Below are 25,764 nucleotides of genomic sequence, written 5' to 3'. Positions count from 1 at the left end.
GGCCTCTAACCACAGCAACCATCCCTGATGTGGAATAATCTCACAGGGAAAGCATTGGGATGAAAGATAAAATAAATCAATAAAAAAATCAACTAAAACCAATAATTAATAAAAAATAGGAAACAACCAGAGTAAAAATATATTAAAAGTATACCGTAACAGAAAGACACACAATTGGCAAGATTTAAAAAAATAATATATATATATATAAAAAAGCGGATTGTTGGTAAGTAAAATGTATTTTTTTCTTATAGTATACAATTAAATAAAAATGTGCTAAAATAAGAAATCAGGCGTGAAAAAATAAATAAATGAATGGATCATGAGTTAGAAAATGTAGGGTTTTCTTTCCCACCCACAAAAATATGAATAAAAGTCGGACGTTTGCAGAAAATAGTAATTAACATTATAACCCATCCATCACTTATTGTGTCCAAGGTGTTGTTTGATTCCATACAGACAGAAACCAGCTCACGTGGATCCCATGAAACATCCATGTAAAACTAATGGACTTCCTGAAAATAGTGCCAATGTGCAGTTGTAAATTGAAAAAAAATAAATAAATAAAAAATAAACAGACAATTGTATGTTTATAATTTTCTTTTTTTTTTGTTGATAAATATTACATTTATATGTTTAGTTAAATGAATGCAGTCATGTACGTTTTTATAAATGATTGAAACTAATGTGATACGCCGTTACGCCTTTCCTATATCCCTCCGCCGGTTTTTGTCTCTCTCAGACTGTTTTGGTCTTTTCACTGTTAGCAACGGAAAGAGCCCAAGCTAGCTGTGAACGTATTTAGAAAAAAAAAAATTAAATCTTTTTTTAGGGTTTCATAAAAAATTGACAAGTGGCGTAACGTTTTTTGGGGGGATTTCAGGAGCGCGTCGTCTTTTTAAAACTTGTTTTTTTTTCCTGTTTTAAAAATATTTGTACAGATTGCTAATTTGAGGGAGCAACTGTGCACCGGAGTTAGTTAGCAAGCGTCTTAGCATAACATTCACGTTGACATTAGCCTGCTAGCACGTTGGCAAGCTGTCACCGAGGAAATTCACGTCTGAAAGTTGTCATTTTAAGACTTTGTTTTTTATGGGATCATTATGTCATTGAAGACCGGTGGAAATCGCAGCAAGCCCGGCGGTGGTAACACCGCTGGTGGTGGGGCCGCCTCCGGTGCCGGGGGAAGCGGCGGTGGAAGACAGAATCTGGGCAGGTCAGTAATAATATCAAAATTCATTGTAAAAATAAATTTTACTAAAGGTATCTGTGACCTCTATTCAGTAAATACATATAATCACTTTAGACGGTTTTAGTTTGAAGAGATGACATACATGCTAAATGGTAAAATTTGTGCGTGTCAGAGAATGAAATGCGGGCCTTGCGTCATGCTCTGGTCATCAGGTAAAACGTTTTGCAGCTCGGCTAGCGAGGCCTAACCGCTAATGTTCAGCAATGTTTCGACTTTTTCTAGTTATACACGGATTTAAAAAAAACAAACCATATGAATGTGCATATAAAATGTGCATCTAAACGTCCCTTTCACCTCGCATGCTCTATGTAACCCCGGCGGTTTAGAATGGCCCACCCAGAAATGTTTTTTTTTTTTTTTTGGATTGAAATGGGACATTTTATTGTGTCAACGATCATGGCATTTTCTTTCACGTACAGAGCTGTTTTGTAGAGTTTACCCAGTCAGAACATGCAATCTTTATTGTAGAATGCATCAATTGTAAGAAAGTTTGTCAGCAATATAGAAATATTTTTTTTCCTCAGGGGAAGACACGGTGGTAAAGGTCCTGCAGCTGTAAGTTACCAATAATTCTTTAAAAAAATCATATTAATATGTATGTATGCATGCTGGTTAACATGCATCTGTTACCTGCAAGTGTTTTGAATGTATTGGTGAAACACAAGTTTGTGTTTAAAAGTAGCCATGAGTCAGAAAAGCTCAGGTTAATAAAAGCATATTTTGTGCTTTATTCCAAAGTGAACTGATGTTTTGTGGATGTCATTCGGATGTGACCTACTGTTTATTTATCAGCAAATTGTGAGCAGCAGATTATGTGCATTTTCTTTCTTTCTTTCTTTCTTTCTTTCTTTCTTTCTTTCTTTCTTTCTTTCTTTCTTTCTTTCTTTCTTTCTTTCTTTCTTTCTTTCTTTTTTTAGGTCATTTTCAGTGGTGTTTATGCAAATATGAGGATGGTCCACGTTTTGACTTCAGTGGTGGTAAGTTGACCTTAATATCCTGAGTTAATTGCAATAACTGTCTTTCTATTTTGTTTCTAATATTTCCTACTAATAAAGCACAAGTCGAACATATTGTAAAGAAAATAACCACAAATATATTACTGTAGCTCACAGAGTAATAGTAGTGTTGGAGTTTTTTGTTTGGACTCATGCTGTGTTTTTAAACCTTAGGAATGTTTGTAAGGAAACAGTTGATTATATAAACAAAGATAAGATTGATCCTTTTTTTTTTGTTTATTCTGTGACAAATCCATTTGAAGTTCCTTTTTTGTTTTGTTTAAAATAATGAAATTAATTGAATAAACAGTTGCTGCATACATTAACAAAATTGCCTTTTGCAGGGGACAAAGTGTGAGCTGGAGGTGAAAAACGGTTCTGTGTACGAAGGCGTATTTAAGACGTACGGTCCAGAGGTAAGTAAAGAGCAGGAAACATGATAAAGTTCCATTGTAACTATTTTCTGCACATACCTAATAACAGATTAAGATACCAGAGTAGAGTGGGGGGGGGGGGGGGCATTATTCCTTCCATAAATTCTGTGTGTATTACTCGTGAACTTTTGAAGGTCAATCTGTTTAAAAATGTCATGTTCAGATGAACAATTTTACCGCAGCAATGAAAAACTGCAGCTCATTTAGTAAAGCATGACGCTAAACAGAAAAGACTTTTCCGTACAATTATCAAAGACTTTTCCTTATTTTATGTTTCTTAAGTATGTTACTGCCTCTCTAAGGCCGCATGTGTGTTATGTCAATAAAAATAGCAGCTTTAAAAAAGAATCTGAATATTCTTTGCTTTTAGAAGCTAATGCCACTTTTCGCACGGGGTCAAAAGAATAAAGCTCGACTTTTTTCTGTTTTTTACTGCACTGGACATTTACATTTGCAGAAATGTTTAAATGTTGATGTTTTTGTTAGCTCTTTTTAGATGGTGAGTCAACCCTGCAAAGAATGGTTAGAGGGTAGGGGGGTACTTTGAGACTGCAACGATATGTTCAGTCATTTATATTATGTAACTGTTAGGCCAGGAAAGTTTATTTGTTTAGCACATTTCATGTGCAAAGACAACTCAAAGCGCTTAACATAAAACATTTAAAGAAGCAATCAAATACATATTTAGAAAGATCATTAAAATAAGATTTGAAGAAAGTTAAAAAATAACTTCATTTAACTGAAGCATGGATAAACAGTGTGGATGTCAACTTTTGAATACAAACTAATCAAATGCAGCAGAGATCTGGTGGGTCTTTATCTGGATCTAAATAAACTAAGTGTTTCAGCTGATCTAAGGCTTTCTGGAAATCTCTTCCAGATATGTGGAGCATAGAAGCTGAGTGCAGCTCCTCCATGTTTGGTTTTTGACTTTAGGAACTGAAAAAAAAAAAAAAATTGGAGCAATCTGAATGCTTCCTATCAATTTAAATTTATACCATTGCCAACTTTTGTGCTGCTCCTTTTTCAATTTATTTTTTGACAAAAAAGCCAATTTTCTACATAAAAAGTTAAATAAGATGCAGCAGTAAGTAGAAAATGTGATGAATTTAGTTGTTGTTGTTTTTTTTAATCCAAATGTATGCACTATAAAAAGGAATGGACTAATATCTTGCAGAAGCCGGTCTGTGGTTTAACATTACAGTTAGACTAAATCCTGTGTTATTGCTTAGATTAGGGTTATGTTCATGAAGGTCAATGTCATCATTTAAGGATATAAAATATATGGTGAAAGTTTGACTAATATCTTCTCCTGATGACACATTTTTGCTAGAAGTATTCCCATGAAAGCTACTTTTTAGGATTCACAGCATCACTGTTGACACAAAAAAAGAAAAGTCGGCAAACCAGATAAAGAAAAAAATAAATTGAGCTGAGGGTTGAAGAGTAATCCAGCTGGATTGATAGGCCACATTTGTTACACCTCGTTGATTGGACAAGATGTTTCAAGGTCAAATCTAAGTTTAGGAAAATGGAAGATTTTCAAAACGATAGGAGCTCAGATTAAATCTGAGCTGCTCTTTGTGTTTAAATCAGTAAGTCTTTCCAGGTTCCCTATATGACCAGATCCAAATTGTTTCATGAAAATAAGCATAAGTCAAATAGGAAAGAAATATTGATACTTGTCAGTGGCTGAACACAAGCAAGGATCCCAGAAACCATTGCAATATCAGATTTAGTTAAATGCTACCCCGCCACTGAACTGTGAAGCAGTGGAACATTTTTTTCCCAATTTAAAAATCATGCCTGTATTTCTAGTTGGCAGTCAGATGAACGAGTCTGAGTTTGGCTGATGTTTGTAAAATGCTACCAGCCTGACTGCACTGTGCACAATATCAAAGATGGTAGAGCAGATAATAGTGGAATGGACCTTTTTCTTTTTTAAAGTCTGAGTTTGTAATATAATAGATATTATATAATCCAGTCTTTGGTGTAAAAAACACCAAAGACTGGATAATCTGCAAGAATTTCAGATTTACCTTTTGGAATAACTACCCTGACCCAGGATATGTGCACACCAGTTTCCCTCAGCAAGTGTTCCGTGTTTAGTGCAAGAATTACATTTTAAAAATAATCCATTGTAGGTAAAATCTGCAAGTTAGGAATAAATATCTTTTGAGGTTGTAAACCCCCCCCCACTGCACACTTTGTGTCCATCTGAGAAAAGTGTACAAACATTTTTTTCGCACTTATCTCTCCTGTTTAATTCTGTACAAGAGACACTGCACAGAACACATTGATTGACAAGGTCAGCAGCCAATCAGGACAAAGAACACAGTGTGCCGTTTAAAAAACAAGGCATGTAAAACTACACAGAATAAATACGCTTTGATTTGAACAAATTTCTCAAATGAACTGGGGGGGCAGAAAAGCCTAACTTTATTAGATTTACATGTAATGACTTTTAGTGGCAAAGCCAGTAAGCATTTGGAGGCAGGACAAGTTGTGAGTTCAAATCCCTTGTTGGTTTATGGTCAGATGTCTCAGTCTTCCCTCAGTATGCAACTAGTTTAGTTTTTTATTTATTCTATCCTATATTAAAATGAAATAAAATGTACTCCACCCTGTCAGCACTGACCCATTAAAGACCCACTCCAATGAAAATGATGTTTTTGTTGTTTTTGGCATATTCTTGTGGCATTTCTCTCATGATGGAGGACGAAGAGATCCATCTACGTCTTTGTTTTCCTCGTCCGAGCTGGCATCTGTACATCTCGATAGCTCCAATATTGCTCGCCATTTTTGTGGCACAGCTAATGTTATCTTGGGGCTGTAAGCTAGAGGGAGATGGAGTTAAACAAAATGAATCATGGAAAATGAGCGCTGGCTTACTTCTTCAGCAGCAACCCCGCTCACAATTCAGAGGCGAATTTCTGATGAACTTCAGAAACTATGTCCTAGAAAATGACACTTTATTTTTTTAAATTTGAATTTCACCTTAAAACGGCATAATGATAATCAAAAGATGACCAGAAACGCTTTTACAATAGATCAAAAGATGATTGCAGTGACTGTGTGAGCATATTTACTGACTATCTTTTACCAAACTATTTGACAGTTTTTCCAGGCTTTTCTTTCATAATCTATCTGAATTCGACTGTTTGTTTTTCCCCACAGTGTGACCTGGTGTTGGATGCAGCCCACAGAAAAAGCCCAGAGCCCACCACCGGCCCCAGGAAAGAAGATATTGTAGAAAGCATCATTTTCAAAGCTTCGGATGTTGTAGTCGTGACTTTTAAAGACGTAGATCCCAATTTTGCTAGAAAAGGTATAACATGTTTTTCAGCGTTCAGTAAAGAGTAAATACGCTTATTTTATGTTGTTTATTGTAACATGTTTTGAAGAATGATAGACTAAAGTAGACCTTTTTAATACACCAATTATTTTTTGTTGTTGACAACACTGGGGGAGTCCATGCTCTTACGTCATTTGTCTTTTCTTTCCTCCGGTTTAGTGTCCACTGATACAGGTAATGTATCATTTTCTTTTTTATGGCTTTTCTCAAGTATTTTTATTTACAGTTAACTCTGATTCACTTTATTTTGGCTGTCTTGTAAACGTAAGCAAACATGTCAGCATGTCACCAAATGTGACTTTATTTTTATGCTTATTTTTGTAAAAGAAGAAGGGAAATTCTTTTTAGAGGCCTATATTTCCTTGTCACGTAATAGGCAGCTATAGGCTGCCTTCTGCTTTAAACGAAAAATGATATTGGATGAATTAGAATTTCTTGTTTTTATTTTTGCTGACCTTCATAATTGTATGTTTTCACTGATCTTCATTATTACTGGTGCTGAAGTTGGATTTCCTCTGCACCACTTTTAACCAAACTATTAAGGATTTAGGATTAATTTGATTTTTATTTACTTATTGATTTGTCTGAATTCTTTAAATTGAAGTTTAATCTTGGACCGATTAGTTGTGCTAGAGTAACTAGTAAGCTTGAAAGGAGCCCTGCTGTATGACTGTCGGTGTCAGGTCTAAGAATGACCCCAAAGATTCAGTCTCATTTCCTTGTAGATATTAGTTGGAGTTACCTCTGTCAATGCCAAAGCATTTTATACATATGCAAGTACAGATTCTTCATGAGACTTAATATGAAACAAGACAGTTTTTATTGACGCTCAAAACAAAACACTCTAAAGCCACAAACTAATCTGGGACTTCTCACTATTTGTTTTTATCTTGGATTGCACTTTAATCCGTTCTACATTAAATAAACCAATTTTAAGCAGCATTTTATATTATAGCGTCTGAGCAGATGTTTCTGTAGATTCAATATTTACCGATTATAGTACATTAGTTCAGTCCTAACTTACTGTTGGAATTCATCCATGTCTTAAATTACTCTGCCATGTATTATCTATTGATTTCCTTTTCTTTTAATTAGACAACTTCACAGATGCAGCCGTCACTGGAAGGATCAATGGAGAGCACAAAGAGAAGGACCTGGAGCCCTGGGATGGAGGTGATGGTCACAATTCGGACAGCCTCGAGTCTCTAGATACAGATGTGGTGAGAAAATGAACACAAGCATGACAGTAATGTTGATGCCTCCCATGTGGTACATCAAAAGTTATTATTTTAGCCACAATATTGACAAAAACACATCAGAGTTTTAGCAATTTATTTAGACCTTTCTGTGAAATTCTACTTTCTCCTCAAACCAGTCAAACGGATGGGATCCCAATGATATGTTCAAGTACAACGAGGAGAAGTATGGAGTCTTGTCCACGTATGACAGCAGCCTGTCCACATATACGTAAGCTCTGACCTGCTTCTTCATCTACATATTGCTAACACAAGGCGGGGAACACTGGAAACGCATGCTAGATAAGCCTGGCTGTCAACATTGTGCACCGTTCTCGACCAATTCGATCTTGTTTCCCAGACTCCCCTTGGAGCGTGACAACTCTGAAGAGTTCCTGAAGAGAGAAGCTCGTGCTGCTCAGCTGGCAGAGGAGATTGAGGCCAGCGCCTCGTACAAGGCCCGCGTGGCGTTGGAGAACGATGAACGCACTGAGGAGGAAAAGTACACTGCTGTGGTGCGAGGGGACAGGGAGACTCACACACTTGGCAGGTGAGAGCAAGACGCACGCCACAAACCATCATCATGTACAGATCTCTGCGTTGAGGTTTAGTAGGGGGTTAATAGCATGTTGGGATTTTATTATGTTAATCTTCTTCAGTAGTTCTATACTTCAAGTTCCATTGAAATTCAACAGTAGATTAAAAAAAAAGTACAATAGTTTTTAGTTCTTTTTATCTTTTTTTTACCCTTGCAGGAACAGTTTCTCAAAGTGAACTATGTGAGGTTGTGCAACTAGACCTGCCTGTTATCTAAATCTACACGCACTTCCATAAAGCTGTGTAGGCCCTGAATACATTGTTAGGAGGAAAAGTTCCTAAAAATTAAACTACACTGAACTGAACCAAGTCGTAATGAATCTGTTCCTTCACAGACAGGACTTCCAGCAGCTGCTTGTTGAACCACAAGTAATTAAAAAAATATGTGTGTGTGTATATATATCTATGGAGTTTCGTGTGCTTCTAGTTCAAAATAAAGTAAATACAGTTTTCTTTTTTCCTGAATATAAAAATAGCTGACCTGTTTTATAGTTTTGGTTTAGTTTTGGTTTAGTTTTCATATTTTTTGGGTTGTAATTAATACTTATATTTGTTTTCTGTTGTTTGTGCTAAAATGTAAAACAATTTAAAACACACTTTAAAATTTTAAATCAGTTTTTGTCAAAGTTATCTTTAAGATAGTTCACAACGCTGTAATTTTAAAACGGCTCTCTGTGTGCAGCTGAGAGGGTACTGCAGATCAACGCTTCTCCTGTTTATCTGAAACCTCTTGTTTTGTCTTTTTGTATCTAAATGCAGAGAGAACAAGTACGTTCCACCAGGTCAGAGGAACAGGGAGCCATTGTCATGGAGCACAGGGCGACAGAACTCTCCTCGTCTGGGTCAAGGTTCTGTTGGACCTTCAGCTCCTCGGCCGGGACCCCACGACTACAGTCCCAACTCTGGGACAGACCAGAGAGTGGTCAACGGAGGTATGTTTATTGCAGAACTTGCAGTTCAGGGGTTACTTTTTACACTATTAAAAAAAAAAACCTCTTAGTTGATGCTAAAAATGTTTTCTATGGAGTGACGTAAATGTGGCCACCTCTTATTTATTACATTGTCATTTTTCTATCCTTTTTTGTGTAGCCTTTGAAGAATAACAGTTATTATTTCAGATCTTTAATGTTTTAAGAAAAAACATTTCATGTTATTCTGCTTTAGTTGTGCCAACCCTCCCTTTTTCTATTACTGCTATACCTTTTTTGTTTCTTTCTCCGCCTCCACTTTTGCTAGTTCGTCATCCTTGATCATTTGTCCTTGCCTCTTTTAGGTTCATCCCATTGGCCCTCACCCTGTCCGTCTCCTTCCTCTCGTCCCCCCTCTCGTTACCAGTCTGGCCCCTCCTCTCTGCCTCCTCGGGCGACCACGCCCACAAGACCACCCTCCAGACCCCCCTCTCGACCTTCCAGGCCTTCCTCTCATTCGTCCCATCCCTCCTATTCTTCCTCTTCATCCTCCTTTTCTCACCATGGGCCCACGTCGCCAGCCTCCACTCTGCCCAAACGCATGTCTTCAGAAGGTATCCACATGATTGTGGAGCAGACCTGGGCAAAGACTCCATGAAAGTTGAGGGATTGAAGTTGTCACGCTCTAAAAAAACAACAGAACGGTTACAAAAAGGAATAAATACAGTGGAAAAACTACTTTCATAAACACATTTGCCCAGGTCTAATGTCAAACAGAAGTGGTGAAATTGCTTTCTCAGACTGATTTGGGGTCAGATTTTTGACAGATTAACCCAAAAAAAAGTGTTTACCTGTGTTTGCTTTACGCCCTACCGAATGAATCCAATTGGAAGTGCTTAAGGCTGACCCTTTGTCAGTCATACAGGCAGTTTCATCTTGGCATGTGGGTGCATCAAGGTGTTGTGCTGTTTCTGTGCTTTCTGCCTAACAAAGGTGCAAAATGCAAAGTCACCAGTTTCTCACCTTGTTTGCAGCAAAGCAGGGCTCACTTATCAGACTTTTAATCGATAAAACCCACTACTGTACAGCCTCGTGAGGTTGTCAGTGAGATATTTAACACTAAAATGATACTTTCAGAAGTTTGAAAGTCCATTATTAGTAGTTTTTGTTTACTTTGTTTCTGCATTTGCAGGTCACTGGATTGAAAATGTCTATGAAGATGGAAATTTAATAAGCTTTGGCATTACATTTTTATATTTAAAAAATATTTTTTCCATTCCCCCCCCCCCCCCCCCCCCCCCCCCCCCAAAAATGTCTCTACAAGACCATCACTAGCTACTCATTTGCACTCCTGGCGTACATTGGAAATGTGTCTGACTGTCAGACTAGTCAAAGTCAACATGTTCTTCTCAGACCTCAATATAGTTTTGGTTTGATCCAAATTTAACACTCTGTCGCACTTTTAAACTTTTCTTACCATCTTGGATCCAGTTTTTGAAAGATGTTCATAACCTTGAGAAGGAACCTCAATTGTCATTTATTTTACTAATAAATGGCCGATTTTCTATGTTTTCTTGAAAGCTGTGGAATAAGTCAGCAGGATACAGGCAGTAACTCACCATGGAAACCGAAGTAAACTGGGAAATATTTCAGTCCTTACATTGGTTCCACAGATGTAATCTGGTAACAGGACAGTGTTTGGACCAAATGACCTTGAGCAGCTGCATCTCATAATCACTGTTTAGAAATGGTGGGATGAATAATTTAGAGCTTGATGCTTCTAACTTCATAAATAATACATACAAATTTAAAAGAATACACAAAAGGCAATGGAGAACATGCACTCGATACAACAATGTATAACAGTTTAGACTTTCGTTTATTTGATACTGAATCCTGTGAGCTAAATAAAAAGATTTAAGTATAAAATTTGCCCCATTCTTAAAGCATTACTGTCTTTTTCTTTTTTTAGTCCAATATTTTGTCTCACTTTTTTTCCCCATTTTCTGTGTCTGTCCTCCTTTGATTTGAAGTGTCTTTTGGTTTTTCAATTATCACAAGATCAGTTTCTGTTTATTAACATCCATTTCACCACTTTAAAAGTGACACTGAAACGCATCCTTAAGATTCAAAAGCTGCATACCGTTGGGGTTTAACTGTTACTGTTATTGAAATAAACTTTTACAATGATCAAAATAACATTTATACTTCTCACTGTCTGCTTATGAAGGCATGCTTACTTTATCTGCAGGCCCTCCCAGGATGTCTCCAAAATCCCAGCGCACCCCTCGTTCTCACAGAGTGCCCCCCTCTCGAATCAGTGGAATGCCCCCCGGAGTGGACTTGATTTCCCACAATTCACCAGGAGAGGCGCCAAGCGGTCCACCCAACAGGAACAACTCTTCTGAAGGAACCTGGTCCTCGGTAGTCAGTGGAGGTAAATATTTTGTTTTTGAAATTGATTTTTAACTTTTAAATTAGCTGAAATATTTATTTTCTTTTGTTATCAAAGCAGATTTCCTTAATTGGGGACAAGGTTTAGACAAACATAAATTGCTTTATATGCTTTTTTTTCTTCTTCTTCTTTCTTTTGTCAGTAAATCAAGTAAAAATGAATATATTTAAATGCTAGGCATTAAAAATGGACTGGAGGTAATCAGTTGACACATCAGTTAACTTCCGATTAGCTGCCCTCAGCTTATCAGACCAAGACATTCATGACAGCTGCAGTTTATCTGTGGAGCTGCAGTTACGCAGCTGCAGTGTTTTTGTGGTCGACTCCACAAACCCTGATCAAACATTGCATTACACCACGAGAGACGACTGAAAGGCATGCTGGTCCTTCCTCTGACAGAACTCTATTAACCGACTTTATTTACCGACCCAATGAAGGTTTTCATTGTCCATATATGGAGTTTTGTGACGGGGCGTGTCGTGTTGAAACATGGGTGAATGAACCATTTTAGGTTACGGTAGATTAGATTAGATTAGATAGACTTTAATAATCCCACGATAGGGAAATTATTTTTTTTCTGCAGCAGCAAAAAAACAGACATCCAAAAACAGCAAAAGTGACATTCAAGCAAAAGTAAAGTGACTAATAAAGTGAAGTGACTAGTAGAGTGACCAGTATTTTTACAGGATTAAGAGTACAAACATTAAAAACAAACAGAATAATATCTGCACGACAAGGTGAAATTTAAATTAGACAAAATAAATAGATAAGTAAACGTACACACAAAAACAACCGTTGTAGTAATAAAACAACAAAAAAAAACACTAAAAAACAGTTTTAAACACTGTGCATAGATTTAGTACCACCATAAAGTAAACATTTTTTGATTTCTAGCTGTATGTAATATGATGGAGTTTAAAAAACCCTCAAACATTCGTAAAGACTTTGGTGCTCTTGGTTGTGGTTTGTAGGCGCAGGTTTGATTTCCAACAGAAACATTTGACGTTCCATCTCTTTCTAAGCTCACCGACCTCGTTCACCCCGACAAAACAGTATGGGGGGGAGCTCCCCCGGCTCCTCCTCCCTCCCCTCGCCCCAGACTGAAGCGCTGACATCCGCCTCTTCACCCACAACTGCTAGCCCCACCCCAAGTATGGTCACGTCTCCAACAGGAGATGGTAGGATCAAAGTTTCCCAACACTTTGAGCACAAATTCAAAAGACTTGCTCTTCTTTTTGGGCTTAAAAAATGTCAAATGTTTCTGCTCAGCTAAAGAATGTCGCGTCCAGGAGACGAGACAGACACCCCCGTCAGCAAACAAGGACATCATCAAGTCCCTGGACAGTTCACCTAGTATTAATAGAGGGGTCTGTAAAGGTATGTGTACATCTGCACTCTGTCAAAGCAGTCATTGGAATCAGGGCTTCCCAATCTCTTTCAGGCCACAGATCGATTTAATGTCAGACAATATTTTCATGTGCTGGTCTGTACGAGCCTGAAGTTGGTGTCTGATTTGATTTTTAGCTTTTGGTTCCCTTAACTTTTGAGGGAAAAGTTGATCTTTATCTTCTGTAAAGTATCTGCAGCTGATTTACGCAGCTTCATTTGTACACTAGGTTTTGCATTGGTCAATTCAAATGTAAAAAAATTATCCATTAACCGTCAAAGTGGAACCTTAAAACCGGGTTCCAACTTCACTCTCATCTGACTTTTGAGGTGCAACAAAAAATAAAACCACCCCAAATAAAACGAGACGACCGTCACGGACTGGTATTTTCTAAATATAATAATAGATGTGAATCAATAAAGTTTGCAACTTTATTAGCAACATCCTCGTAACATTAGAAAGTCTCTGCGTCTTTAGATATTATGTAAAGCAAACAGTCGCAATAAATCCACATTGTGAGTACAGTGTTACCTCATTTGTTGTGGCATTTACGTTATAGGTGAAATAGTAGTCGTCTTTATTTTATGTTTTTTTAAGGCTGTAAAACCCCTCACTACACATTTTATACTCTTGTCTCAGGCAGACCTTTTTCTCTCCAGTTTAAACTCTTAAAGTTTAAACCTTCATAAAACATTAGCCCAGCATTATAGAATAAAAACTTGTGAATGAAAATGTATGTAGATTTGGCAAGCTAAGCGCATTCTGTACAGGAGAGACGGCACGGGGAAGATTGATTAACAATGTCTACATTTAAAACTGCACAAAAGACGGTGAAAAGCGAACTGGTAAAAGGCGAGGGAGCACTGTCCGTCGAAGGCTGTTCTTCTGTTTCCTCACTGGCTCTTTTCTGTATTTGTTTTTTATTTGGTTAGCTTAGGTTTTTTTTAAATTTATTGTTCGGAGCAGCCTCTTTAGGAAGGTAGCAGATATATTTAAGACACGAGTGAGTCATTGACTAATTTGGTGGAAAAAATCTGATCATTTTTCAAAATAAAACGCCTTCAGATTCAGATCATAAATAAAAAGGTTAAAATGTAAGTTTCTCTGCGACCCAGTACCAAATAACCACTCATTGCAATCACGCTTAGCTTCTATTAGAATTCACATTAAGCCACCACAAACCATGATCTTGCATTGGTGACACGTTATAATTATTGTATATCTTAGTGTCAATAGATAAAAGTTTTCATTGGTTTTTCTACCTTCAATGCCAGGACCTCCTTCAATGCCATCAGACCACAGGAAACAAATAGATAATCTGAAGAAATTTAGTGTAGATTTTAAGGTAAGCCTGTCAATCATGACACAAAAATTAAAATTTTATTACATTTCTTGAGAACCCAAGAGTTTCTCCTTAACTAACGTCTTCATGTGTTTTCCAGCTTCAGTCTAGTTCAAACTCAGACACAAGTTTTGAAGTGAACACCAAACCTGTCAGAGATCCAGCCGAAAAGCCGAAAGATCTTCCTCTAGACAAAGCGTCCGCAGCGGGACGGGACGCTGCCGAGGATAATGGTGCAGGGAATTCTGCTCAAGCTTCGGAGGCTGCGCCGGTTCCCCCCACTACCAGTACAAACGCTAGTAAACCGGATAGCCCTGCTGCCCTTTCTCCATCTCCTTCAGCAGCAGACGCCAAGAGGACGGGCCTGGATGTGACGTCCCAAGGAGTTCAGACGTCTACACTGAGCGGATCCAAACACGAGGACAAGGAGGAGAAAAAGGAGGCAGTACAAGAGTGAGTTTAGAAGAATGGCTTATGTTCCTGTTGTAAAACATATTCTGTCATGTGGTAAACCTCAAGTTTCTCTACCGATTAGATCCTTTTTTAAAACCAAATGAAAAAAGTTTCCTTTAGATCTTGCAATACAGAACTGTATTTTTCTTCAAAATATGCTTGAAATTTAAGTTGCCAAATAAAAAAATAGTTTCTGGACTGGCCCTTTAATGGAAAAATGAAATTCTGCTCTTTTTATTTTTCTGCAGTCAAGTACGAAAATCAACTCTGAACCCAAATGCTAACGAGTTCAAGCCCAGGTTCAACAGTCAGGTCAGTGTCATCCTGCAGCAGCTCACAACCAGGAATTAGACGGATCCCACATAACCACCATCAATAACATCCAAATAGAAACAACCTGATGATGATGTTTAGAGATTTTGAAGAGATCCAGATAGTGTCAGATCACGTCTTTAATCGGGGTTGATGAGATCATTCAGAGACTCTCCCAGTACGGTGAGCCTCGCCATCTGAATGACGGCCGATTTTCAGCGGTACTTATTTCTCGCTGTGGCCCCAGTTTGACAACTTTCTGTCCGACGATTCGAAAATTAGAGGAAATTTTTTTTATCATCTTAATAAAAGTAAAAAAATATATCATAAAGTTCAGGAGAACAAGATTCTCTTCCATGTTTGGTTTAGACTCCACCCACTGATTGTGCTGCCAATGTAACGTCACGGGCCAAAGCGGAGTTCCTGTGGCGCCCCAAAAGGGCTGCTACTAGAACGGCGCGCCTGACGCTCAGAGCACGTCGCAGCACCTTTGAATGAGTCTTCATGGGCTTGACTGGAGGCAGCGTTCGGTGTGAACGCAGCTTCAGTTTGTTGCTATGGAGATCTACATCCGAACCGCTGCCTTAAATTCTTCGTGGTTACACAACATGGTCATAAAAAATGAGGAATATTTGATCATGTAGCATGAAAGAGAAAGGTAAAAGAAAACAACGATGGTTTCCTGACACTAAAGGTAAAAATTAGAGGTTTGTCACAACAAACCATGTCAGTCACTTGTCTGTGTGACGTTAAGTTTCAACACAGCTTGAGAGTGCAGAGATCTATAAACCTCCGCATCCACAGATGGATTCAAACGTTTAGACCAGGGGTCGGGAACCTTTTTGGCCAAGAGAGCCATAAATGCCACATATTTTGAAATGTAATTTCGAAAGAGCCATACAATAATGTAGTGTCCCTTCCCCACACTGAGGCACGGAGACTTAACCTCTTTTAAAGTTCTTTATTCTGGTTACTGCAGACCGCAACAAACGCCGTTCAATTAATTCAGCAACTCCTGAATCTCTCCCGCCGACACGAGAGCGCTTCTCCCAACTTTATATTCCCCTGCTCCCGCTCCAGCCCCTCCCATTTCCTTATTCGGCCCATAGCTGAACCCCATTGGTCCAAACTACCTAACAACAGGCTGAGCGACAGAACTGAGGGCCAATTAGATCTCTGCTTGACGCGTTCAATGAACTCCAGAACTTTTAACGCGGCCCAACAGCCATCCTACTCAGTCCGCGACAATTTGTTTAAAACTAAATACACAAATGAATGTGTGCATTTGATTTAATTTCAACATTTTTAAAGTACAATAAGTCTGTGGATTCTTTTTAATAACATTGTTATTCTGTTGCTAATAAATGCTGAGTATTTCTCGTGGTAGTTTTGCTGATGGTCTAGTCTGGTTGATACGTGGTGAGTTTCTGCTTCGTTCAGGCGTTGAGGCTTTAAACGTGATCGTAGGTCTGAATGTTCTGTAGATGTGAGACATTCTTATCACATGCAGACGCGGAGCCAAACACACACTCACACGCTGCAGTGAGTGACGGGAAGCGGGTTTTACGTTTTTACAATCCCTGCGCGATTCACCTGCTGCCTGTCCCCACAACACCTCAGCCCCACCCTCTGCTTTCTCCCTCACACATCCCGTCCCCGCATCTGCGCGCTCTTTCTCAGAGACGGGAGCGCGTAGTTTTAGGCGCGTCAATTCACAGGTTTCCAGCTGGTACAAACTCTGTGAAATAATAGATAATAGTAACTGATAGCGCTGGCGCAGATTTCTCTCTCCAAGCACCGCTACTACTGCGCGCCTCTTGCATCGCATCGCGCCCGAGAAGGACTGGTCTAATGAAAAAAAAAAAAAACTATAATTAAAGATTTGTCTGCGAGCCACATGTGACCATCAAAAGAGCCATATATGGCTCGCGAGCCATAGGTTCCCGACCCCTGGTTTAGACCCTTGATTTTTGCAGCTGCTGTTTCTTTTATTGAGCAGCTTGCAGTGCTGTGAGTCCTTAAACGGTTGTTTGGAGAAGGTCAGATCAAGGTCGCTGTTTCAATGGAATCTGATGATAATCTGAGGTTTCTGCTTATCGTTCTGTGTTCCTGTCTGCCTTTTATTAGCCCAAACCCGCCAACACCCCCACACCCCCCCGGCCCCAGGGCCAGCCCAGCCCCTCCATCGTGGTCCCTCCTCCTCAGACTGTGTACGGGCAGCCAGTCTGCTTCCCTCAGATGTATCCGCTCACACCTGTCAGTCCTGGAGTTCAGGTGAGACTCGCCCGCATTCTCAAATGATCCACCTGGGGGCGCTTTACTGCTGTTGAGTTCAGATCGCCATAAACCTAACACTGAGTTAGCATGAAAGGCAGGTTTAATGAAAGCTAACTTGTTTTCTTCCGTATGATGTGATGATTTTTTTTCACAAAGGTTCTGTGTTTGGATGCATGAGTCCTTTATCATCTGTTTTCACTCCTAAAAGTAAACTGAATATGAATTTATGGATGTTTTATGCTTTAAAAAGTGACAAACTGTGAAGACTTCTCATAGTGTTTTTACAACTTTGTTTTTTCATGAAAGTTTTTTAAATGTGTTGCTTTAAGAACAACTTGGTGATCCAACATCAGATTCAGACGATACATAACCAGAGTGGTTCTTCTTCCCTTTTCTCCCCCTCCTCCTGTCTCTCTCGCTCCATTAGAAAAGCATAATATGGAAGGTTTGTGCATTTTTCTAGATTTTTTTTTCTTTCTTTTTACCCCCCGTTTTTCTTTTGAACCCTAATCGACACTGAAATGTTTTGCTTGCTTGTTAAATATCCATCAGATGTTGGTTTGCCAACTTCTTATTGCAATTGAGTGGCCCTGAACGCCACGTTTTGTTTCTGTCGACCAAAGACGTGTCTGCAAGCTAAAGTGAATGTACGCCTGGTTGTTCCTGGTGCAGTATTTCTGTGATGGACTTGCATGATGTTATGGAGACGTTCTGAGCAGACTTTGGGTTCAAATCCATTATTTATACTCTGTGCATGTTCCCCCCAGTAAAGAAAAAAAAAAACGAGCTTTTTGCTTATTCTTTATGATTATTGTAATGTTTTATAAGAGGAGGGATTAGCTGGCAAAGCCACTCAAAGATAAATGTGTGAAATATCTGAACAGTAATGATTAGAATGATTAGAACGTGACCCATTTGAAGTCCAGAGAACATGATTGATCAATGCTCAGACTTGTGTCTTCACCTGCTGTCTTCCCTCCAGTCTCCAGCCATGTACCAGGTTCAGATGCCTCACATGACAGTCAGCCAGTCTAAACCCTACAGACCAGGTAAAGGTGAGAATGCCTGTTGCTTTTTGTCCTCTTTTTCTTCTTCTTCTATCCTTTTTCATGCTTTCAGCTCCTTCTGGCTGAGAAAGGCTCTTTTGTTTTGTTTTTTACCCCAAGATCAGATTTTTATATCAATTCCATTTCAGGGTTATGGTTTTGCATGGAAAAGAATGAGGTGTTTCTGCTGATTTGATGGACATGGTCACAGCATTGGTCTAAGATTTTACCCATCATCCCACTGCTTTACCCAAACCGGCACATCATTTTGACTAAGAGGATAGTAAAAAAAAATAACGAACAACAACGGCATAAATTAATCTTGCAATAACTTGGAAACCTAAAATCTGAAAATCTACTGAAAAATCAACTTTCCTGTCAGGAGCGACATAGCCGTTGCTGTTTTCTGCAGTTATTTAGTTAAAGTTCCACTCCAATTATCTTTTGTTAAGCGTTCCCAGATTGTCATTTTTAGTCATTTCGTTTTCTAGGACAGTTTCTGCAGAAGGTCATTGGATATTAGACTGAGTTGTGGGTGGGACCGTTGACCCCGCCCATGTTGTCATTGCTGAGAAGCTTGTAGCTCACCCAGCATATTTTCTACGTCCCAAATAAACTTTTTTTTTAAACGGCATTTATTTGTCTGCTCCTGATTCACAACGATTTGAATAAAGAAATACTCAAATGCAATTTTGTGCTTAATTTTCTTAATAAATGTCCTCCATCATCAGAGAAATGCTACAAAAAACCATTTTCATGGCAGTGGGTCTTTAAAGAACAATAGGTGACGGTGTTCTCTTTAGCACTCGCTGATGATGTCACATGTGCCTGTTGATTGATTTTCTCCCTTCAGTACCTAACATGGGCCAGCAGAGGTCAGACCAGCACCACCCGCCTGGTACCCCCACCATGATGCACCCAGCAACGGCACCGGGCCCCCAGATTGTAGCGCCGAGCCAAGCCTACTCTGCCCAGTACTTCACCTGCAGTCCACAGCAGTTCACCAGCCAGCCGCTGGTGCAGCAGATGCCCCACTACCAGTCACAGGCAAGACGAACCGCACAGCCGGCCGCGCTGTCTGCCCCTGCAGCTGCTCAGGACTGACGGCTGGACGGTTTCAGGCAAACTGTTTTGGATTGCAACGACCAAAAGATCTACACACACTCACTAGATTATAAAATCATAACTTGGAATGTTTATATTTATGTACTTGAAAAGCAGATTTGAAAGGGAATCAGACGGTTATTTTGAATTCAAGTGGTAAATTTAGATGAAAATGTCAGATTCCAACATGATAAAAGTTCCTCTGTCATTTCTCCTTCCACAGCGCCTTGAATTGGGCTCGTGTGCTTGTTGATGTCGTGTCAACAGAAACGTTCTGTTTGAATGACAGCTGACCTACCTTCTGAAGGTTAGGAGGTAGAAAAGCGAAGCGTGGCGCTCAGTCTACTGGGAACACGCATGTGCAGTGACTAATGCGTCAGAGGATATCCTATTGGCTGTTGTGCATGTCGATCAAGTGACCTACGATTTGCTGACTGCACATTTTCAAAGATATAGTTTTGGTTATTTTCAATATTTTTCTAGATTAGATTTATTTTAAACATGAAGAGTAATATAAAATAAAAAAGTCTTAGTTAAACCTATCCCTTGATCTACTTTTCACACACTTTTGATCCACTTCCTTCCACATATTGGGCCCTCCTGGGTTAGGGTTTCCTCTTTTTACAGATACCCTCGCCCCTGACGTGTTGCTGATTCTACGGCTCCATCCTGTGAAGCTGCTGTAATGTAGTTTGTCCTGCAGGCTCAGCACGTCTTCAGTCCAGTGATGCAGGGTGGAACTCGGATGATGGCGCCTCCGACACACGGCCAACCCAGCCTGGTATCTTCCTCAACTACTCAGTACCATGAGCAGACCCACACCATGTATGGTACGTCAGCCTGCAGCCACTCAGGATGAGGATGATGAGGATCAGATAGCCAGTGATGAATGCTCCTCTGCTTCCTGTGTCCCAGTGTCTGCAGGGCCAATGCCTCAGCAGTACCCTCACCCCAGTGCCACCTTACACCCACACCCACAGCATCCCCAGCCGTCTGCCACCCCCACAGGCCAAGCTCAGCAGGGCGGTCCTCCCCAGCACGGAGGTCCTCCGAACCACCCCGCCGCCAGCCCCGTGCAGCATCCTCAGCACCAACAGGCAGCAGCAGGTGATTTTTCGGCGTCTGAACCCTCCCTCCTAAACGTCTCAGGTCCGGCTTTGCATCAATGCTCCTGTGCGTTTGTGTGCGGCAGCGGCAGCGGCGGCAGCCCAGGCCCTCCACATGGCCAGCCAGCCCCCACAGCAGCAGATGTACTCCGCTTTGGCCGCCACGCCCCCCTCAATGACGCCCGGCCCGAACCCGCAGTCCCCTCAGGCGTCGTTCCCCTCTGCCCAGCAGGCTGTCTACATCCACCCTCAGCAGGTGCAGCACGGCTACAACCACAGCCACATCGCTCACGTGCAGCAGGTACGTCCGCCCGCCTGCAGGGATGTTCATCGCAGCCGCTTTGTGTGGAAGATGCAGGCGTGCAGCAGCGGCGAGTGTCGTGGCGGTCGGAGCGCCCGCTTTCAAACTCATTCATGTCCCTGTGCTCGTTTTCGTCTGCAGGCCCACATGCAGTCCGGGATGGTGCCGTCACACCACCCGGGGCCCACCCACCCTCCCATGATGCTCATGGCCACCCAAGGTCCTCCAGGGGGTCCGCAGGGACCCATGGCCCAGACCGCCCTGAACCCAATCCCCGTTTCTTCCACCACACATTTCTCTTACCTGGCACATCCACAAGGTAGAGTGAACAGCTACCATTTGACTGAAGTCCTCTGATGTTTTCCACTCAAAATACGACAAATCCTGGAGAGAGGGAGCTTTATGTTTTCAATGTTTTGGTTCTGAGCAGAGGTTCTAGCTCCGGCTCCTTTTCCCTCTGCCGCCGGAGCTTTGGCTTCAGTGTTTATATTCTTTTGACCACCATAATTCTTCAGCCGTTTACAGAATTAACGGTATTGGCATTGATTGCATAAACGGTTGAAAAATGGCAGCATGTCAGAGAGCCGGTGCTATTTAAAGAACGAGCTGCAGGACTTTCAAACTGCCGACTAAGGGAATAAGGGAATTCTCTAAATCTGGATTTTTACGTCCACATCACTCTCCTTCAACCGAGGAAAACCAGTTTTGAGTTATGGGGATTTAAACCTCGTTATGTAGCCTCATCATTTTTTCTGTTATATCGCCAATCATTGCATTGGATTTAGTGTGTATCTGCAGCAATTAGGTCAACAAGACGGCATCATTTCTTTGTATTTCCTAATCAATTCATAAATTCTTAGCTAGATTTGACATTTCTGTGTGTTTTTGTATTTTTGTTTTTATTGCCTGTGGATGAAAATATGCCTCAAAACTCAGCTTCATTTAGCTGGAAATTAACTGATGGTTTATTTTTCTAGGTTGAATCCAAATTCCCTTCACTGCTTTCTTAGAAATTTCCAAGAAGTCTCTGTAAAAAAAAAAAAAAAAAACATAACATAAGTGAATTCATAGTTAGTCTTCGTAAAATGTTCATATTTATTAGGTTTTTACTTTGGGAAATCGGTGACGTCATGTTCGGCATTTAAAATAAATCAATAATGAACTCCAGGACAGTGGACATCCCCACAGTGAGTGGATTCAGGCGTGGCCCCAGGCTTCATGCAGCAGCTTCTACAGGTTCTACAACATTTCTTTTCCATGCTATTCTCCTTTTCTTTTTTTCTTAAGCAGTGCACTGTCAACCTACTCTATTAAATTGATTGAAATGTCTTTTTTCTTTTTTAATATTATTTTTACATCCCGTTTGGTTTACTTGCAGTGCAACCTCATCAGCAGCAGCTGTAGATAGAGGGCGCCAGCGAGCCAAGGGACCTGCTCTGCATCATGCTTCTCAACCAGAGCCTTCATCAGCAGCCCATGAAGAGGAGACTGAGACACCCCCCCCCCCCCCCGCCTCTTCTCTTTTATCATCTTTGCCAGATCAGCTTCACATCAGGAACCCCCCCCCCCCCCCCCCCTCCTCCCAGACTAGGCAATAAGAGAATGTTAACAAGCTAATGCAGTAAAGTTCTAACAAGATAGTTTTACTGAAATGACGGCATCTGAGGAGAGCCTGCCCCCCCCCCACACACACACACGGTCAGGGCCACAGAATGCAGCTTTTCTGTTTGCCACGTAAGATGGAAAAGAGAGAGAACATCCAGAGTAAAGAGGATTTAACTGGAATTAGTATTTAGTCTGCACCTTGATTTGAAGAAAAGGAAATATTGCGACTTTTAGACAGTATTAATCCTACTGTTTGCTGCTGCTGCTGCCGCCGCCGCTGCTGCTACATGCTGCGTTTGTTTCCAGACCACACCACCAGTTTCTAACCAAACTAAAAGTGACCTGGAACTCCATGTGAAAGAAACAGACTTCAGCAGCCAAGTGGAAACGGAGAAACCTTATTTATGACAAAAATAAGAAATTCTAAAGGCTGAGGTGATCCCACTTCTCATCTGACCCATAAGTAACTTTTAAGTTAAAACTTTTACTTTGTAGATAATATAAATAATTTAAAAATGAGCAAAAAAATAAAAACAATAAAAAAAGTTTTAAAAACTGGATGGCTTATTGTGTTTTTGAGGGCCTCCTATGGAACAGCTGGCCTAAGACTGAAGGAGTCAGAGCTGCAGAATTTCAAAATAAAAGGTTTCGGAATTCACTAAACCACCAGATGACCCCACTCCCAATGTTAACCTGCCTCCAAGGCACAAGAGTTAAAGAGGAATCAGTTCCTTTGATAAATGTGAAGATTTAATGATCACCTGTTATCTGGGGCTAAAAGCTTCAATGGTTTCATCCTTAACCCTTGTGCTATCTCAGATGACCCCCACCCTTACATTGACGTGTTCTCCCTACCATGACAGAGGTGGATAAAGGTGGAAAGATTTCATGTAATCCATGGACACCAGTGAAGATCACAAATCATTGAAGAAAAAAGGTTCAGCGCACTGTCTAGTGGGTCTAGATGACCCAACTCCCAACGTTAAAATTCCTAAGATAGCACAAGGGTTAAAGTTGCTGAGGGCCATCAGTCCTCTCTGCTGACGGCCTCTTCGTCTCCTGGATTCTTGTTAATTATAAAGGCTGCAGTTTTATTGTTTATTGATATTTCAGTTTGTTAAAATATTCTGTTTTTAGTGAAGGGGCTGCTAAAGACTAACAGCCAGAACCATTTTTGCACTTTTTAAATCAATTTAATTTGTGCTAAACTCCTTCCATTTTCTTTATCCCATCTCCTTTAAAAGCGATTTTCTGTCTTTCATTACCACTAAATTGAATTGGGATTAAAAAAAAAAAAGTTTGCGAACAACAAATCAAAATCTTTTTGGTAAAGTTTATTTATGAAAGGTAAAATATACAGTTGATATATTTCATATAATTTAGATGCTTTTAACTGGGAGGGATGCAGACCCAATGAGAAGCTGTTGTGGTTCGGCTGAGGGGGCGGGGCTAACTGGAATGTTTACAGTGCGAAGGTAACAAACAGGATGAACAGTATTGAGAACATTTACATTCTTCAACTGGACAATATTTAGAAGTAAAAAAAACAAGGATGGGGAGGGGGTGCAGAGGTACGCAGCGATGATGTCTGGATGTTAGCCGGGGGGGTCAGTGGCAGCCCTGCTTTCTGGAACAGCGGTCTGGGTTTAGCTGAAGCAGGCGTGAAGCACGGGGGCGTCTCGTTTATTGCACAACAGTTACACCCTGAGCCTTTTGGAAAAAGGGGAAAGTCAACAGCAGCGTTCTGGCAAAAGCCCCACAAAAAAAAAAGTCCTGCACAGGAGAGGAGACGGGGGCGCACAACAGCTTTTGTTACCGTTTAGCTGAAATCAAAGACGAGCAAAATATGTGGTTAGATGGAGGATCAGCCGTACTTTTGCCAAAAACATTTAAAGACGGTAAAGAGAACAAAACAACCATTGTCCATAATAAAAACAACCAAAAAAAAGGAAACTTTAGTAGAAAAAGATGACTTTAAGGCAGCGGATTACTTTGATCGTGTTCAGGAGGAACTCAGGCTGCAGATTCCCCCCAAAAAACAAACAACACAAACTGCAACATCAGAATCAGGTTTGAGCGTGAACGGGACGTCTTCTGCTTACGTTAGTGTTAAAGCAAAGTTAGGAGATCATTTCATTTTGTTACCCGAACGCATCGAGCTGCTTCTGAAAGGGAAGCTTTCTCTGCTGGAAAACTGACGCCTGCCGACTAGAACATCCCATCATTTTTTTTGTCCAATTCAGACTCAGGCGACAGCGTGGAACTGCCGTCCTGAAGGGACTTTTGCAGCGTCAGACTTGTTAAAGGTACTTTTTCAGAATCGCTGAGCTCCAGGTCAGAGATTCAGGCCGTGTTGGGGTTACAAAAACATCAGATCAATGACAGACACGCATACATATAGTGTAAAAACATTATCTTCAAAGCCCTGTCTTTGTTCCCTGGAAACAAAAGGACTCGTGTGGTGAAGTCATAATAATAAAGAAATTAATGCTATGATTGTAAAACGTAAAGCCAGAAAGGTGTAGCGACTCCCGGCGGCGAGGAGCCTGCGGTGATCACAAGCCGGCTGCTGTTTGAAGCCCTTCTGCTCCAGATGTTCCTCAGTCCACGTCAGGTTCTGCTGTGCACAAAAGCATCACTTCGCTCAGTAATGAGGGAGGGGCCGTCCCACAGCCTCACAGTCTTCCTGAGCCCTCAGCTCCACACACACATCAACACACACCATGCAGCTGGTCAAAAGTAGAAAAGGGCTGTGCTTCTGTCACAATGCTTCTGCAGCTCCAAAGGCCTCCCACCTGACCTCACTACATCTTCTCCACTCCTCTTCAACCAAAGATGCGGTGCACTGACAAACGTACACCACACGTGTACACGTGCACTGAAAGCAGCGTGCACTTTAGGTGATAATGCATGAAGAGAAAGGTAATCAACCTCAAAGGGGGTTGCTGGTGGTTGTGTAGAAACGCGCACACTTTGTGTCAGAGTACTTTGTTTTGTTTTCTTCTGCACACCTCAGAGAAACCCTGCAGAACAGAAGGAGTTCTGGTTGCTCAGCTCCAGGCTCTGACAGTCTGACATCAGAAGCTCAACACAGCTGGAAACTGCAGCAATACATTCACTGTGGACACTCTTGTTGAGGTTGGGGGGGGGGGGGGGGGGTGACGTGCACACACTGCTTCAGACGGAGGCTGCTGGACTGGGCGGGTCACATCATGGTGTACTGGTTGTCTATTGCCCGCTTGCGGCCCCGGTCGGGCTCCAGCTCGTAGTCCGAGTCCCGCTGGGGAAGGATGGGATTGTGGGAGTTGGTGTTCCGGAGGAGGGGCCCCCTCCCCACGGATTCGCTCCGTCTCAGAGGCGGGGGCGCCGGTTCGGGAGGGAGCTGGCGATGCTCCGGCTGGCGGACGGAGCTGGGGGTGGAGTTGCTGGGGCGTGTGGTGGAGCGGGCGGCGGTGGGCTGGCTGGAGCTGCGGGTCAGGCTGCAGTGAGCCAGGCTGGGCTCCGAGCTCCAACGGTGGAGCGAGAACGGGACGAGCAGAGCGCCTGAAAGCTGACCTGAGGAGCAGAGAGCAGGATGTGAGGTGCGAGCGCAGCAGCCAC

At 41.1% G+C, this 25,764-nt stretch overlaps 2 protein-coding genes across 14 annotated transcripts in view; one reads left to right on the top strand and one right to left on the bottom strand.

The window, feature by feature from the left end:
* The first annotated feature begins 734 nt into the window (after nt 1-734).
* atxn2 (ataxin 2) lies at nt 735-22,722 on the top strand. Of its 12 annotated transcripts, XM_023958311.1 has the most exons (27): nt 735-1,216; nt 1,777-1,807; nt 2,170-2,229; nt 2,592-2,663; nt 5,859-6,009; nt 6,196-6,210; nt 7,132-7,256; nt 7,412-7,503; nt 7,633-7,821; nt 8,628-8,800; nt 9,142-9,390; nt 11,028-11,213; nt 12,254-12,409; nt 12,501-12,608; nt 13,893-13,963; nt 14,061-14,413; nt 14,662-14,725; nt 16,853-16,999; nt 17,430-17,447; nt 17,985-18,057; nt 18,902-19,095; nt 19,856-19,982; nt 20,068-20,259; nt 20,345-20,559; nt 20,701-20,878; nt 21,728-21,795; nt 21,938-22,722. In XM_023958311.1, the coding sequence occupies exons 1-26, from the start codon at nt 1,104-1,106 to the stop codon at nt 21,748-21,750; spliced, it is 3,375 nt and encodes a 1,124-aa protein (XP_023814079.1). In that variant the 5' UTR covers nt 735-1,103; the 3' UTR covers nt 21,751-21,795; nt 21,938-22,722. The 12 variants fall into 12 exon arrangements, 11 of the variants coding, with proteins under 11 accessions (XP_023814079.1, XP_023814077.1, XP_023814078.1 ...); XR_002873836.1 differs by having other exon boundaries at nt 20,701-21,795; XM_023958309.1 differs by lacking the exon at nt 21,728-21,795.
* A 761-nt stretch (nt 22,723-23,483) lies between these two features.
* Nucleotides 23,484-25,764, bottom strand: part of sh2b3 (SH2B adaptor protein 3) — a 42,773-nt gene continuing 40,492 nt past the window's right edge. For both annotated transcript variants that reach the window (XM_004072291.4, XM_020705786.2), the window contains exon 8: nt 23,484-25,719. In XM_004072291.4, coding sequence (XP_004072339.2) covers nt 25,370-25,719 — 350 coding nt within the window. In that variant the 3' untranslated portion in view covers nt 23,484-25,369. The remainder of the gene's footprint in view (nt 25,720-25,764) is intronic.

Source organism: Oryzias latipes, chromosome 9 (assembly GCF_002234675.1).
Source record: "Oryzias latipes chromosome 9, ASM223467v1".
NCBI lineage: Eukaryota > Metazoa > Chordata > Actinopteri > Beloniformes > Adrianichthyidae > Oryzias > Oryzias latipes.
This window is presented reverse-complemented; position numbering and strand designations above follow the sequence as displayed.

What these genes read in the sequence shown, in the direction of transcription:
- atxn2 (XM_023958305.1), top strand. Translation starts at nt 1,104, where the DNA reads ATGTCATTGAAGACCGGTGGAAATCGCAGCAAGCCCGGCGGTGGTAAC. An exon ending in AGCAGCCTGTCCACATATAC is followed by an intron (nt 7,504 to 7,632) that starts GTAAGCTCTGAC and finishes CTTGTTTCCCAG; the next exon opens with ACTCCCCTTGGAGCGTGACA. An exon ending in CACGTCTCCAACAGGAGATG is followed by an intron (nt 12,410 to 12,500) that starts GTAGGATCAAAG and finishes GTTTCTGCTCAG; the next exon opens with CTAAAGAATGTCGCGTCCAG.